The 17,777-nt window shown below is 38.2% G+C and overlaps 1 protein-coding gene across 3 annotated transcripts in view; it reads right to left on the reverse strand.

The window, feature by feature from the left end:
* CADM2 (cell adhesion molecule 2) overlaps positions 1 to 6,341 on the reverse strand; it is a 1,012,057-nt gene extending 1,005,716 nt beyond the window's left edge. For all 3 annotated transcript variants that reach the window (XM_081798557.1, XM_081798566.1, XM_031041510.2), the window contains exon 1: positions 5,655 to 6,341. In XM_081798557.1, the coding sequence (XP_081654683.1) occupies positions 5,655 to 5,715 (61 nt within the window). In that variant the 5' untranslated portion in view covers positions 5,716 to 6,341. The remainder of the gene's footprint in view (positions 1 to 5,654) is intronic.
* Between the last annotated feature and the right edge of the window lie 11,436 nt (positions 6,342 to 17,777).

Raw genomic sequence — 17,777 nt, forward strand, 5'->3', positions numbered from 1 at the left:
CTCACCCACCTCTTTACACAAGGAATTTGCAGAAGATGCCTTTCTTTGATACTACAAAACTGCACTCCAAAAATGCTTGACATTTTCAAATAAAATGTTGGCAATGAACTTGTCCTTTTAAATATTTTAGGTTAAATCAGTAAATTTAAATCATGCCCTTCCTTTTTTCATGAAATGAATTGGTGATCTGATCTAGTGCGAAATATTGGGGATTTGAAATCAAGGGAAAATAAAAAGAAATGGGTAGGGAAATGTCATGGCAAGAACAACTGATCAGATTGTATTCATTTAAAGATGTATATCAAAAGCCATTGCTATATACTTTCCTATAGGAAAACTGTTTCCTAAACCAATACAGCCTACAAAATGTTATAATTAACTCTTGTGGCATTATTTGACAAAGTTTAAGTGCTGACATATTATGAAGAGAGGCAACTATTTAATTCCATCAGAACTAATTAGGACATACCTATTATTCAATCCAACACCATTTATTATGCATCCACTAAATTAAGAATAAGAAGATTGCACAGATAGCAAAGGCTCAGGGCTTGCCCTCAGGAAGCTTAAGTTTAACAATCATTGTGCGCTAGAGCTGTTCTAAGAGGGTAAACAGTAAACCAGGTAAACTAATATCTGCCACAAAGAACTCTAACTTCAGCTTCTGAGTTCAGCTTCCTCAGTTTGTGATTTCCTTCTCACTGATTCCTCAACCTACTCAGTCAGCTGTCACACCATGGGTGATTTTGCCAAGGATGTTTAACGAGTCTATTAAAATAAGGACTCTTTCTCAATAAATCTCATGGAACACACATCAGCATTATCAAAGAAAACATCAATATGATAGGTCTATTTATATTATTACTGTACTCCAAATTCTTCATAATAAATAAACCTTACTTGTCTCAATCATCTGATACCCCATCGATTTCTTTTCAAAGAAAATTGATATTATTCGATGCTGATTTTAGGTCACTTTAAAATGCATGATTCAGTTTTTGTCTTCCAGCATTTTTGCACTTCCATTTGCTAAGAAATTCAAATAATTTTTTCTTTAAAAAAATGGCATCTATTAAATGCGGGGCAAATAGTTCTCAAGTATCTGATCTTCCAGTGGAGAAGGCAGAAAGAGGTCTTTCAACTGATGCTTACTTTTGTCCTATTATGCTCCCATGGTTCTAATAGTGGTAGAAATGGGGAAAAGACAATGAAGTAAGCTTCCACATCTTGATAGAAAATTAGTCCAGAAACTCCTCATATTTGCAGGGAGATTTTCTTAATTACTAAGTGTCTGGGGTTTGACTGTTTAAATCATAGTCACTGGCTCTTATGTACAGATTCTACTTTTCAAAGTTTCAGCTGTTAATCAATAAAGGGAGGAATGCAGGAACTGCATTCAGCATAAGAAATGAGCTTGACAAGACTAAGGTTATTACATGTAGAAGGACATGAATGGGAGAGATGTGCTTTTAGGTAGTATTAAGTTATCGTATTTTATTAAGTGTATGTAGGTGTATTTTGTACTTTATAATGTACTTTCTAAAAATGTAAGGGGAGGTTTATGTAACACACTGAGGCTAGTAATATGTATGTCCAATTGACCTTCAATTTGAAAGTCTTTCTTTCCAAATATAATAATTCATTTTCCAAAATGTCTCATGGAAAACAAAACAAGACAAAACCAAACCAAACCCTGAAGTCCCAGTATTTGTGTTGGATGGGTTTTTCTGTAAGACCAACTCTAAAAAGGAAACAAAGTTCTCAACAAAATCTCTATGCATGTCTATTTTCTGGTTATATTTTGTCCTTTCTTTTTTGCCCTTTCTAGGACTCTTTTCTTGTGCTAAACAAGACAGTCTCCATCTTTGCAGTGCCCCCTCAGGCATGGAAAGGGGATACAGCTTCAGCCAGGGTTAGCAATTGAACTGGATCTATTCTGTAACCAAGAGAGGTTTTAGTTACAGGTGGTAAGCTTTTGCACGCCTCCTTCTAAAGAAATTCATTTCTCTAAACTGTTCCCTACCCTTAATCCAGATTTTTCCTCTGTCTGTGATGGAGGAAAATAAGAAAAGATGCCCCATAAAGTAACACTGAAGCAAATTTTGTTATCTAAGTAGTCTACATTCCAAGTTGTGCTTTGGTCAGAAATATGTTTATTTTCCATCTAATGATCCATTTCCATTTCCTAAGAATCCGTTGAAGACAAGCTGGTAGATTTGTAGAATAGAACTATTTAAGACTTTTTTTTTTTTACTTATTTTATCAGTGACTTGATTCTCACCACTGGTTCATTAACTCTATATTAACAAGCCAAAAGGTTGGCTTTGCTTCCCAGAAAAAGCAAAATATTGGTGACAAGGTAAAACACAGAGAAGATACGTTATCAAATGAGTCTTCTTGTCTAAAATAAGGCAAGTGCAAGAAAGGGGATAATAATACAAAGGATAAATAAATTAATTAGTATTACTTAAATGACAGAATACCACCATAGTTCTGATAAAGCTAAAAATGAGAAGATGTAGACTGCCTATAGCATCTGCCTAGTCATAACTACCGGCAGGCAGAACAGACTCCTTCTAGCCAAAATCAGTTGCTCACTAGTTCCCCCGGCACCCTTCCCCTCCTGCACATAGGAAGGAAAGACGTGCTAAGTATTTAATCTGTGTCCAGGAAATAAAGCTTTCATTTTACAACCTAACCAAGTCCTAATAAAACAGTAGGGTGGTGGAAGAAACACAAACCTGGACCCTGAAGCAATGTTTTTAGCCAAGAGTAAGACAAGGAAGGCATGAGCAATTTGAGCAGGAACTGACAATATCAACAAAGTGTGATGTGTCTGTGGAACAGTGTTTGATAAATATAAGGCAGCCATAAACATGAGAAGACAATCCAGTGGTGCTCTGCGCGCCCCCCCCCATAGTTTTTTGTTTTGTTTCTTTTCTTTTTCTTTAAATCCTCTTCTCTCCTTTGGTGTATTAATATGGCCTGATCTAGGATGCTCATAAGTACCCAGACATTGCTGGGCTGCTGCTCTTTCCCTGGTTGCTGTATAGGACGCTTATTTATTTATATATTTGGACCTGATGCTGGTGCTGCTGTTGGTTGCAGTGGTGCATTTTCTCTGGCATACCCACACCCCTTTCACCACCACCCCTAGTCTGCTGTGAAAAGCAGCACTTTCTTAATAATTGGTTTACATACTTAATAAAAGAGATCCATGCCCTTAATAAAAGAGAATGCAGCTGATGGAATCTCTCCGGGTAGAGAAAGAGTAAATCCTCCTCCAGGTTGAGAGAGAATGAGACAGCAGCAGACAGTTATTTTGCAGCGCACTGAATAGACAATTCACGGGAAATGTTGAAGGCAGAGAGGAGGCGACCCCCAAGTGCAGTCCATTGCCCAGATGCTCTATAATAAATAATCTTCTCACACCAGCCCAGCAGTGAGTGCAATGACGTGCCGGGGCCAGCACACACAGATTGGCAGGGAAAACACATCCAGCAGTGTCGAATTTTCATCGCAATCACCAAATTAACTGATTTTCCCACATCACACTCCCACTACCCGGCATGGAGTGCGCGCGCGCACACACACACACATACACACACGCGCGCGCCCGTGCGCGCGCGCGCGCACACACACACACACGCAGAGCTGAGAAATGCAAGTTACTGAGAGGTGAAATCGGGTATCTAGAAGCACGTTTCAGCATGGATTAGAAACCTAAGTAATGTGTCAGCCACCCGAGGTTACTTGTGAGAGGGTGGGGGAGTGAACTGTAGGAAATGGGACGAGGCAGCGTAAGCAGGAAGAAGGCTGTCTGCCTTCTCAGGGATTCTGGCACATGACATATCTGAAATTTACATCCAACATAAAACACACAAAATATTGTAAGAAATATCTCTGCAAGGTCAGTTAGTTAATTCAGAAAAATTCTGTCCACTATCTCTTCTTTCACATTCACAAATATGCATAAATAAAATACGTCCCAGTCTATATCCTGGAGGATAGGAGACAGGATGTATTCCAAGAACTTGCTGAAAGATGGTTCATTGACCTCATTTAAATCCTCCAAAGGCCGATTGGGTTTTGCACGCCTGTGGGTCTACTTGTGTCTTACTTCAAGATTCCTTTTACCCAGGGACAAATACATTTGATCAACTTATCTTTCTCACAAGTACAGAAATGATGACAGAGGGGTTAGAGATGGGCAAAGATTTATCAAGAAATCAAGAGTCACCTAGCTTTAAAAATCCTAACGACCATCATTTCACATTCATCCTTCCTGTATCTCACGCTCAAGCCGCATCCCTATATTACTACTCTCTTAAAAGCAACAATTTTCTGCCTTACAGCCCCTGCCCACCCAGCCCTAGCATGCCGCCCCTGCCTCCACCACCACCCAAAGTGTGCTCTCCTCATGCACTCCTTCTCTATACATTGCCATTCATTTCATAACCAGCGTCGTCCTCCCATTCCACACAGACCCCTCCTCCCTCCTCCAAAAGAGAGGGTCTGAGGAAAAGTGCACCCCAGTTCCCTAGCCACTCCGCATCCAAACCCAGTGATTTGCATAATAACAGCGTTTTGTGAGGTTTCCCTCCACTGCGGTCGCAGGGGTTCTTACATTTCACGTGAAAGGATAATATTAATTACGAAAAGAAGCGGCAGAGAGCAGAGCGGATGGAGAGGTAGGGAATCCAAGCGAAAATCCCTTAGCAGTAAAGTAACTGCTTAGGTGCATATATTTCTTTGCTTAACGAAAAAGAAAAAAAAGAAAGAAAGAAAGACAAGCAAAAGAACAGAAAACCACACAGACTGATTAATAAAAAACAGGTTTGTTGATAAAGTGTTTTTGGGTCTTTAAATTTTTCCCTTCCCCTTTCCCTTTTTTTATTTCTTGATTTATTCTTTTTCTCTTTCCCCCCTTTTTTCTTTCTCCCTCTCTCTCTTTTCTTTCCTTCTTTCTTTTCTTTCTTTCTTTCTTTTTTTTTTTTTTTTTTCTTTTTAAATCCCAGACACAGTCTCCTCTCTCTTCTTAGGTGAATGACACGTCTCACAACACATTTCCCCCCCCCGGGGATGTTATTGCAATGCACACGGTGCCGCTGCTGCTGTTCTCGCCGTCTCGGTAGCTCGCTCCCAGGCTCTCACTCACTTTTTAAAGATACACGGATATGATGATGGTGGGAAAAGGGGAAAGAGAAAGGCGACCCGAAAAGGGGGAGGTTAGACAGATGACAAGGATGGAGAGGGTCGGTCAGGAGCGTGATGTGGGAGGTGGCTGGTGGGGGTTGGTGGGAGGGTATAATGTTCAGAGAAGGCACAAGTTGCCAGCCAAAAGGCGTGGGAGGTGGGGGGGGGTGGCTGGCGGGGACTGAGAGTGAGAGATGTAGGAGGCTCAGGTGAATGAAAAGGCGAAAGGTGCCGCGTAAAGGGGCTGACTGCTGGGAGAGCAAGGCTGAGCCAGTGCTAGAGATTCGAGGGTCTGGAGCAAACTGCCACTGCCCCCTGCCGCACCGGGGAGTAGGGGGAGGGGGTGGAAATCGCCGGGGACTGGGGAACTGAAAGGGGAGAGTGGAAATATGGGGTGGAGTGGGGATGATGGGGAATGGGCGTGAAGTTGATGCTCCCCGCGGCGGGGCGGGGATTACCTTGTAGCAGGAGCCCGCAGACACTGTAGAAACGGAGAACGGCGCTGCGTTTCCAAATCATGGTCCCTTCTCTAATGGGTTAGGGAAGGAACGAGGGGGCAAGGAGATGCTGGTGAGTGGGACACCAGAGTGCAGGGCTCCGCCGGTGTCCTCCCGGAGCCTGTTGGACCCACCGTCCCCGCCGCTGCGGTGTTCGAACCCTCGGACCTGGATTGGAGGCAGCAGAAGCGGTAGCTGCGAAGCACCCGCAGAATGGGGTTTCGGTGAGCGAAATAGTTTCTTCTCCTCCTCCTGCCTGTGGTGCAGCCGCGATAGCCCGTCAGCCAGGCACGGGTTCGGAGCTTGCCTTCCTCTCGGCGCGCACAGCAAGTCCCAGAGCCCGCCGGGGCTGCCCGAGCAGGTGGTGCAGGGATGCCGGGGTGTTGGAAAAGGTGCGGGCTAGGGCTGCAAGGAGTGGGTAGGTCACGGAAGGGAGGGGCGGGGGCAGAGGGGGAGCAAGCAAGCAGCAGCCGCCGCTCGTGCTCAGGGTGTCTCGGGGTCCTGGGAGGGGAGGTGGCAGCGGTAGAAGCAGCGGTTGTGGCGGCAGCGGCGACGGCGGCGGCTCCCGGATGCTTGGGCTGCAGCAGCAGCAGAGGCACCGGCGGCGGCGGCAGCGGCGGCGGCGGCGGCGGCGGCAGCGGCGGCGGCGGTGGCGGCAGCTCTACAGAGCTCCAGACACAAGGGCAAGCTCAGCGCGGCGGAGGCCCCGCCCCCACCCTGGCCAGGGACAGACACCGCCCCCTGGCCAATGGAAACACAGCCGCCTACGAGGCCTGGCCAATGAGAGAAAGGGATGGGTGGAGACAAACGCCGGGAAAAACAAACAGGTTTCTCAAGGACCCTTCGGGCAGAAAGAACTGAAGCCCCCATTCACACAGCCCTCAGCGGGTCTTACCTCCTTAGAGACGTCTCGCCCTAACTTAACAGAGGAGACGCCCGCCTTCATTAATCCGTGTCTTGCACTCAGGAATGGTTCAGCCAATCGTCACCGCGAGGGGGCGGGGTTAGCCTTGTCCCCAGCAGATTCTGGAATGTGTGGTGCCTGGGCCAGGTCCTGGGTGCGAAGTTCTTGTGCGCATTTGGACTCCTAGAGCAGATGGTGGCTGCACCTGCCCACTCACCAGCTGCAGTAGCATTCTCTAACGCTCCCAGCAGCAAAAGAGAAAGATTGCAGAGGGCGTGGGAGAGGCTAAGTATAGGGAGCGGCACACCTACCTGCCTACAAGAACTTGTGTGGCAGAGAAGGAAAAGTTAAGGGTGGAGGAGATGAAATTGTTGTTGTTGTTTTTCAGAATTTTGACTTAGTCTGGTATAAATCTCAGTAGAGCCTAGTGGATGACAATATTGGTCAGTACTGCGATCAGGCGTACCCCAGTTCAAATCCCATAGCCATCACTTCTTGCTGCATAATGTTTACTGATTTTAATGAATGTTTAAGTTTGAAGCCTCCTCAACTGCAAAACATGGATAGTAATAGTACTTACCTTTTAGAGTTTTAAGGATTAGTGAGAATGTAAACATGTCAGTACAGGGCCATGCAATGTGTAAGTGCTTTATAAATAGTGGCTCTAGCTGTTTAGTGGGATTTTTCTAATTCAGGATAGCAGGAAATCTTAGGCAATCCTCTATAAATGCTTTAATAATAGTCTTAAGGGAGGGGAAAAAAACACTTCAGGGACTTAACCAAAAGTGGCCATGCAAAGGAACTTAGGAATCTGGAAAGAACCACCTCTATAAATCAGCACCCTGAAAAGTATCTTTTAGAAGAGAAGATATAAATGAGCGGGACATAAATAAATCAGAAATTGTGTTTCCAAATGAGCTTAATTCCCAGGCTTTTCCCTATGACCAGTTTTTAATTGGACCAAATTAGCAGATGATGGACTAGTTCAGTAGTGTTAAATCAGTCACACCATAAATAAAGTCTGCTTTGTTTGAGAGACTGCATAATAGAAACCTGCAAGCAAGAAGACAGAGGGAAAGATGAGAGGCATGATCAATATTGATGCCCTTCGCTCTTTCCCGTTTGTTGCTTACTTTGCCACAACCTTTTACAGATTCAACCCTTGCCTTTTAACTACTGACCCATTCATTTCTCTGTCCACCTTTCTCTCCAGGTTCTCAAAATTAAGAAGCAAAATGTCCATAATAAAACTGCAAGTGGACTCTAGAAGAAAGAGGTTGTGTGAATACTCTTATTATTGTAAGAGATCGTTGCCTACTGTGAGTTTTAGCTGTTAGGAAAGTCAGTAAGTCCAAGGATACTGTTATCATTTAAACTATTGTGAGACTCAAAAGGTGAAATTCTAATCATTATTGACTCATGCTTAGGTTTTGTGTCAAGGAGAATATAAAAAATGGAAATGCCAAAAAAGTTAGGGTTTCTTTATGGAAATGGTAGTCAGAGTTCCTATGTTCTAGTGCATGTCTGCTGCCAGCTGTAGCACCTTGGGCATATATTCAACTTCCTTAACCCTCAATTTCCTCAACCATAACATGAGGGAGCTGCATTTGATGACTTCTAAAGTCTTACTGAGATAAACTAACAAACAAAAATTCAATACTCCAAGATTGTTGTATTCAAGAAAATGCCCCAACCAAACATGAGTATCTCAGCATTTGTTATTAATACTCAGAAGCAAATTTTTGTTCTTGTTGATAACTATCTCAGAAATTAGGATTTCTACACTGAAATAGTCTGTAAGTTTGCTGTATAGTAGGTGATCCTCAGACCAGCATCACCACCAACACCTGGGAACTTGCTAGAACTGCAGAATCTCAGGCCCTACCCCATACCTACAGAATAAGATTCTTCATTGTAACAAGATTCCAGGGTGATTTATAGATACAAAAAGTATGAGAAGCACCTGTTTTTAACACAGTTTTACCACAGACTCAACGCCAGGGAGAATTCCAGTGGGTGTTTTATGAAAGAGAAAACTCTAAAAGACCCAGAGGATTTTTGTTAAATTACTCTTTTCAGGAATCCCAGCAGTCTCCTTGTCATCACAACACAGAAGTAACTCTTCTCATAAACTATGGGGTAAAAAATGATTAATTTAATGAGGTAGTTTTAGGATGGTTGCAAGTTTGATTGTGATGAGAGTCATATACTTTCATGTGATTATGAGTTCTCTTTAGCCCATACACCCAGTCAGGGGACTGGAAGAGAGTTTGCACTTATTCCAGTTGTGGGGTCCGTGTGTGTGTGTGGAGGGGGTACTTACAATCTGAGCTCTGACCGTTTGGATAACTAATTTCATCTTAAAGTACAAGGGATATATAACACTCTATCTTCTAAATAGTCTATTCTTAGATGCTATTAATCAATTAACTTAAAAATATCAAATGCTTAATGGTTGTAAGATCTTTCAATATTTTAAAATGTGACAATGGTCAAAATGTTACAGTGTTGTCATTTCATGAATAAAGTCATTTCTAAAACCTAAAAGATTTCTTAGAATACAATTAAATATCTTTAAATACATTCATTTCATAGTTTTAAGGCTATTATTATCTACATATATGATCAGTGTCCCAGTAAATGTGCAAATTAACTGACCTTTTATGAATCATCAGACAATGAATTAATTTCATAAATTGCCAAAAGATGGCATCTATCCATGCATCCCTATATGCAATAGTCTAAAATATTAAACCTATTTGGGAGATTTTCTTTATTTTCTTTCTCATTATGCATTGTATTATCCTTCACTTTGCGGAGAAATATTTTTAATATTTAATTTCATATTTTGAAATTAATTTAATTTTTTTCTTTTTCAAGTTTTTATTAAATTCCAGTTAGTTAACATACATCATAATATTAGTTTCAGGTGTAGAATTTAGTGACTCATCACTTACACACAACACCCAATGCTCATCACAAGTGCCCTCCTTAATCCCCATCACCCACTTAACCCACCACCCCCACCTCCCCTCCTGAAATGAATTTTAAAATGGAGATAAATTAATGCTTTAAATGCAAGTTATTTATTTAATACTCATTTTTAAAGTTATGTAAAGATAGTGTGTACTTTTTCTTTGCCTTGGACATGATGTCCTCTTTGCTTGTACTGTCACAGTATAGGATAACAGCCTCTACTTCCACATTAGTACCATAGATATTAGAGTTCTTTTAAGATGTATTTCACAAAGGAGGCTGCACTTAGTTTGTGCTTTATGACTGTTCCTACACCAGACTGAAAGAATTGGGATTTATAATGATGCGATGTTTATGCCTTTTCTATTCTACTAGGAGCAAAGTAATTTGCTGACAGTTTTAAGGTGATGGATTTGATAATTAACTAGATGAGGGAAATCCTTTCACAATGTATATCAAATTATCACAATGTGCACTTTAAATATCTTACAATTTTATTTGTCAACCATACCTAAATAAAGCTGAAAAGATAACAAATTAAAAAAAAACAGTATTAATTGTGGCAAAATTTTTTGAAATCAGAATGGGAAAATTGCTGTGTTACTTTTTACTACTATGAACACATTTTCTGGGATTTCAAACACTTAGTTAGGATATCTATATTTCTCTTAAAATACTAAATTTTAGTGGAATATCTAAACACTTTAAATATATAGTCATTATTGATCCCCAGGACTAAAAAATCTAAAAATCCATGCTAAATTGACTCTCATAGCAAATTGACTCTTGCAGTAAATTGACCTAGAAAAAGAAATTTCATGGCCTGGTGAAAATGTAGACCATTGTGGAAGAAAATTAGCTTATTGAGTACTGGAAGCATTGATTGTCATTCTCCATGCTCCCCAGCATTTTAAATATGAGGTCAGCTGCCTGTGTTGCAGAGATGTTAAGAATCTTTCTGTATAGTATATAGAACATATAGTATAATATACAGTATATAATAGTATCTATATATAAATATACATAATAGTATATAAGTGATATCAACTGCCTTTATGCATTTTAACTTAGCATTTTGCTGTTTACAAAACATTCAATGTCTCTCTTCAGAATTATGACCTATTATTCATCCCATCCCACTCCAAATGCTTTATTGCTAGAATTTCAACTTATATTAGTAATAGTATATAAAATTACTGAAAATAAATTCACAGATATTCAAGAATTTACAATCTCAAGATGAGCTGTCCCTGTATTTTAACATGAATAAACTAAATGGTAATATGACCAACATTTATACATTTTAAAATAATGCAATCACAATATATAGAGTAAAAATGACCGGGTGATGTTATATAGTATAACTTTTATCTCTACAATGATTGAATCTAAATGATCTAAGATATGTGGCCATCACACACTTTCTTAAACTCATCAGGAGGGATAATTCCATTCCCTCCATTTACCCTAAAACAAGAAAATGTTCACTCTATCTTATAGAAGGTCATATGATCTTAGAGTTTAGTAGCGCTTAATGTGTAAACTAGTTTTACAAATGACCAAGGGTAAATGGAAATATCATGGAGATAACTCTTAACTCTTGGACAGCGATATTGAAGATGGGCTATATTTAAAAACAAACAAACAAACAAAAGCCTTCTCAAGAAAATGACTACATTCATTCAGGCCAATTTCATACCCACCACATGCTTTTTGTACGTAGAGCTTTTTCTACATAGAACACTCTTACTGAAGATCATCACATAAGTCATTTCTTTATTTTATGAACAAGTCTGCTCAAATGTGACATTCTCACAGAGTCATTTACTGATTATGCTTTACCCTTCCAACCCTTCCATCCCCAACCCATCTAGTCTCTCTTTACATGTTTATCTCATTTTATTTTTCTTCGTGCCCTTTATAACCTGAACTTATATTATTTAATTTGTTTGTTTATTTGTGTATTGGTTTTCTCCCCAACTAGAATGTAAGCTGTAAGAACAAAGGGACTTTGGCTTGTTGACTGGATTTTCAGCAATTAGAAAGGGGCTAAAACAAAATAATCACTCAATATATATTTGCTGAAGGAATGTGTGTATCCATCCAAAGGTGACTACCTTCTGGTTTAATTTATATAAAAACAGATTCATTCCCCTCTTTGTGTCTTTTTCTAAGGCATCATTTTTTTTTCCTTAATAAATAAATCTAAGCATCCTTAAGTAGAACCACTCAAAATAAAAATTCAGCACTTATAAAAAACATTCCACTTAGATTTTTATTTACAAAAGAAATACATATGAGTCTGTTTTTGGTTTTTTGTTTGTTTGCTCCTAAATACAGAGAACAAACTGGTGGTTGCCAGAGGGGATAGGGGTGGGGATGAGCGAAACAATAAGTGAAGGGGATTAAGAGGTACAAACTTCCAGTTATAAAATAAATAAGTCTCCGGAATTAAAAATACAGCATAGGGAGTATATTCAATAATATTGTAATAACTTTGTAGATAACAGATGATGACTACACTTTTTGTGATAAGCACGGTGTAATGTATATAATTGTTGAATCAATATGTTGTACACCTGAAACTAGTATAGCATTGTATATCAACGATACTTCAGTTAAAGAAAAAAAAGAAAGAAAGAAAAAGAAATATATAGGAGTTGGTAAAATACAAACTATGTAGGAATAAATAAAATACATCCTCAGTGAAAGTACTTTAGTGATTCCATTATCCATACCTAACCACTGTTGACTATTGTTAACTATACCTGATTCTTTCAAGAGCAATCAGTTTGGAATAAATACAATGGAATAACTATAATCACTTATTAAAGTGTACATGGTGGTTTTTCAGTCGTCTTTTTACTCCCTTGTTTTGGGAAAGTCTCTTTACTTGTACTAGTAATTAATATAATTTCTGTTAGGAATATTACATGATTCTTCTATGAAATGAGTCAGGCCAGTCTAATAATATGGAAACCAACTGACCCAGTTCTTGATCCAGATTGATCAAATAAAAGGAGCTGTGTTGGTGACTCAGTAGCAGAAATGAGGAATTCTGAAGAACTCTATGACGTTACTTGATTCCTGATAAATCCAGGGTAAATTAAGTTACTTTATAATTGTACTGCTTACAGAACTAAGTTGATCTACATCTCTGGGGAACATCTAATTTGTTACTTAATAAATTAAAGATACTACTACTACTAATAATAATAATAATAAAGCATCTTGAAGTAACAAACAAACAATAACTAAAAGGACAGAAGAGGAAGGAGGAAATGAGACTGGAAAGTTATATATAAAGAAATAGCAAGAAAGGAAGAAAGGAAGAAAGAAAGAGAGAGCAAGAGAGAAAGAAAGAAAGAAAGTTCTAAAGAAAGAAAGAGAAAAGAAAGAAAGAAAGAAAGAAAGAAAGAAAGAAAGAAAGAAAGAAAAAAAGAAATTGGTTATAAGGAATTAGGTTATGCAGTTATGACAACTAAGAAGTCCCTAGACCTGCAGTCAGTAAGCTGGAGACCCAGGAGAGCTGAGGGTGGAGTTCCAGTCCAAGTCTTAAGACCTATGAACCAGAAAAGCTAATGAAGTAAATTCCAATCGAAATCTAAATCCAAAGACAGGAGAAGGCCAATGCCTCAACTTGAACACAGTCAGGCAGAGAAAATTCTTTCTTATTTGGCCTTTACGTCTATTCAGTCCTTCAGTGGATTGGATGAAGCCCACTCACCTTGAGGAGAGTGTATTAGGGTTCTCAGAGAGACAGAACCTATAGATAGATAGATAGATAGATAGATAGATAGATAGATAGATAGATAGAGAAAGAAGACAGGGTCAGAGAGAGATTATGAGGAATTGGCTTATATAATTATGGAGGCTCAGAAGTCCCACAATATGCTGTCTGCAAGTTGGAGACCCAGGAAAACCAGAGATGTGATACCAGTTCAAGTCTGAAGGCCTGGGAACTGGGCAGCTGATGGTGTAAATCCCAGTCCAAGGGCAGGAGAAGACTGATGTCTTAGCTCATGCATGCAGACCGAATGGGGAGGCCCTTTCTCTGCTATTTGTTCTATCCAGGACCTCAAGGGATTAGATGGTGCTTGCCCATACTGGGAGAACAATCTGCTTTACCAATCTACTGATTTGAATGATAATTTTATCCAGAAACACCTTCATAAACATACCTAGAATAATCTCTCAATCAAGCTGACATATAAAATTAACTATCACAGAGGGTAATCTGCTTTACTCATTCTGCAGACTAAAATGTTAATCTCATCCATAATCACCCTTTTAGACACACCCAGAAATAATATTTAACCAAATATGTGGGTGCCCTGTGTCCCAGACAAGTTGACACATAAAATTGACCATAACACTTCTCATTTGATAAATATCATATTGGCATTCATCATCACCAACATATTTCTACAACTTTAGGTCTAAATCTCAGATGCTAAATTGCTTAGGAAATAAGATTTATCTCTCAGATATGCTAAAGTTCTACCTAATGTGTCTTGCTTATTTTGCCATAGATCTGCCTCTTTCTCATAACATTGATAGTAAAACCATCCATTCTCTTGGTAATGCGTGGGGGAGAACCTTGATACCCAGAGTATTATCATGCACTATGGCCCTTTTAAGATAACCAAGAATGAATAGGTATTGGTCTAAACTAAAACAAAACAATGAAAACACTAGTAGTTAATTTAACTTAATTTAACTTAAAAGTCCAGGGTTGAGGTTACTTTAGTTCACTCTGATTCAAGGCCTTAAGTAATATCATTAGGATTGTGTCTCATTTCACCCAACTCTGAACTCTTAATTCCTTCAGATTAGTTAAAGCTTAAGATGGCTCTCCACCCAGAGAAACCAAGAGGGTCAACAACTTTCTAGGCTTACCCCATAATTGCATTGAGAGATTTCAGAAAACATAAAAGAGCTGTTTCCTCATAACCCTAACAAAAGTCCTGAAATGACTTAGAAAAAACTTGTCTTTGATTACATGCCCACCTTTCAGTCAGTCACTCTGCCTGATTGGCCAGTGGCAGTGAAGGTTTGGCTGTGTAACTAAATAAATGATCCCATCAAATGGGGAGGAAAAGATTCCTAAAATGAGGAGATGCTAGACAGACAAAATCTAACAGATGTCCCCTACAGAAAACAATAAAATTATAGAATGTGATACAAAATACATTTACCTTGACAAGAATGCTATTTTGTTACCTATGGTAATTAGAATGAAGTAGCAAATGATAATCTGTAGCACTTCACACTCTACACAGTAGGGTCTCAATAGTTAGGCAACACATAAACATATTGCAGTAATAAAGTTCTCACTACTAGCAAAATTTAGAAGAGGATTATCCTCAGATTTTATAGAGCCAAAAGATTACTTCTCTGCTTTTCTATGATAGCTCATAATACTGTGTATCTAAGTGTCATATCAGCTCTTGAAAATTAACAACAGTTTAATGCTGATTAATTTCCAGCTTTTCTTCCCTATAGTTTCTACATATTTTTTTTTTTTATGATTGCTTAGAGTCATTCCTGTGCTTATTGCATGCATCCTTAGTTGTTTTCCCCTGTGTACCACCCTGTACTCATCACTATTGAGTTTCATACTATTTTTGTTGGAGGACTTCTCTAATTTGCCAAGGTCATTTTAAATTCTAGTTTAGGCATCTAAGATCAAACAATTTGACCCCTCTCAATATCACATTGGATGTGCTCTTAGTTCCATTATCCAAGTCCTTAACACACACACACACACGTCATGTGAATTACAATAATAAACTGCACTATCTGGTACTACAGAAAATAGTTTACACTTTTTTTAGGATTTGGACAGCAATCTAGAGTTAGGTGAAAAAGAGCTAGCAGGTAAGCTCTCTACATTGTGTGGGACTGCTTATGGAAAAACAATATTCAGTTCAGGAAGGCAGGCAGATATATACTGTATCTGTGGAGTCATATAGGCATGATTGTAGGGTGACCATCATTCTGAAACCTAGGATCAGAGAAAAGGAAATACAGACTTGGATATCCAAAGAGAAGTTCTGAACAACATGAAAACAGAAATTTTAGAATATAATGCTTAGAAAAAGATGCCAAGTTCAAGAAAAAAGCATAAGAACTTGATAATAAACCAAATAAACTTTATATTTGGGTTCCAGTTCACTTTTCGCTCAGAGTAAAGAATTTTTTCAAAAAAAGAATTTTGGTGATCCTAAGCTCTTAGGTGATGACATTAAGTACCACTATCCAGAATATGGGAAACAAGATTGGGGATATAAGAAATTCTAAGGCCATGCTTAAATTTTTCCTGTGTTTTCTTCATTTTGTTCTATGTTTGAACTTAACGAATGCATATAGATTATTTTAACCAATCATCTTTATAGATTAAAATGACAATTTATTACAAATGAAACATAATGAGATTAATGACTTGTCTAAGGTCACAGAGCTTTTTAAATAAAAGGAGAGTAGTAGTACAAAATGCCTCTTGATGCACAACCAAATGTTCAAAGTGGCATAATTCCACAGCATCTTTGCCACAGTGTTATGAGGTATTATTTACTCACTCAAGAGTTTTGGCAAAAATGGTAAGTTAGCTGTCTCCAAAAGTGTCTCTATCACATGAAATCTCCCTGGAAATTGAAAAGTCACACGTGGATTACACCAATACATTTACACAGTTTTAAAATTGTTCAGTACAAAAATGTCCCATTCATGATAAATCAAGTTTATATAACTGACTATCTTAGCAACTGGCATCATATAAATGAAGTCATCTAGAACTGTACAAGTTGGTAATGAATAAGACATTAGTATTTCAGTAAAGGATTATGGGGAAAAAGAAAAAGATCTAATATGTATTGACATACTTTTTATGTGAGATGCTTTTATAGTACCATGTACAATCCTTAACAATCCTATAAAATATATCCAATATGGCTACCATTTTATAAATGAAAAATCTGAATTCAGAAAGTTTAAATAACTTGATCAAGCTATAAAAGTAGTAAATGCCAGAGCAATTTGATTTTAAATCTTGGGTGTCTCCATTACTTCTCTTATCCTTTATCAAACACATGAAAAGAGAGATATAAGATTATGACTACAAAATGTTCTTTATTCCATGTACACTGAATCCACAATATGGAAGTCCTACTAACACATATTTCAGCACCACGGTCAGATCCACACCTATTATAAAATAAAAACTTGAGTCCTGGTGGAAAATAAGAAAGAAATGGGAAAGTGTAGAAGTTATTGGAACACCAAAGTAATAGTCTGTCTCAGCATACATTAGAGTATCTGGATATCCATTCCATAAAGGGAGAACCAGAACTATTTTTTTAAAGATTTCTTAGTTGTCTCTACAGACTTCCCAGGAAAAAGTTTCCACAGGTTTTTCATGCAAAAGGTTTCTGTACTTAAAACATATTTACAGAAATGGCATTATCAAATATCACTTGAAAATGTCAATGCCTTTCCTTAGGCACACAAGGCTTCTATATTTTTCATTTTCCCAATTGTGCTCCTATTATTTCTATGGTACATATTATCCTTCTAACTCATAAACTAGGTTCCATGCATTCATTACTGGTCTGCATTCCAAAACCCTTGAGGGATTTTATCGTAACACATATTCCACTTTGCATCATTTAAAAAGAAAAAAAAATGTTTTATACACCTCCTTTGGATATTCCAAAACATCATTTAATAACCAAAAAAAACCTTATGTCTTAAATAATTACATAAGAAAATTACAGATAACATTTAATAAAAAAATCTAATTTGATAGTTCTAACCAATTCTTCCTCCATTAAAGTGGTCACCTTTCTTTGTACAATGTAAATAAAAACAGTGTCAGAGTCAGTATAACTTACTATCTAAAATCAGAATTATTTGTATCTATTTAAATATGGACTAATATTTTTCCATGTCTGCAATAATTTTGATCACACCGTTTCCTAGACTCTGAGATACACTGATTTAAATGACAGTGAATTTTGCTCACAGCTACCATGTGTTTTGGAAGAAACAGCCTGCAGCTAAAGTTGCCTTTTCTGCTGGCTTTACATAGAGGGCGAATTGTAGAATTATAGCTTATTTTCATTGACCTAAACTTAACAGTGTTTTGTATTATAAAAGTTTATTTGTGTTTTTAAAGGGAATTAATAAATAATACTTTGATCACC

This window comes from Leptonychotes weddellii, chromosome 1 (genome assembly GCF_054177405.1).
Source record: "Leptonychotes weddellii isolate Sample4059 chromosome 1, ASM5417740v2, whole genome shotgun sequence".
NCBI classification, from domain to species: Eukaryota; Metazoa; Chordata; class Mammalia; order Carnivora; family Phocidae; genus Leptonychotes; species Leptonychotes weddellii.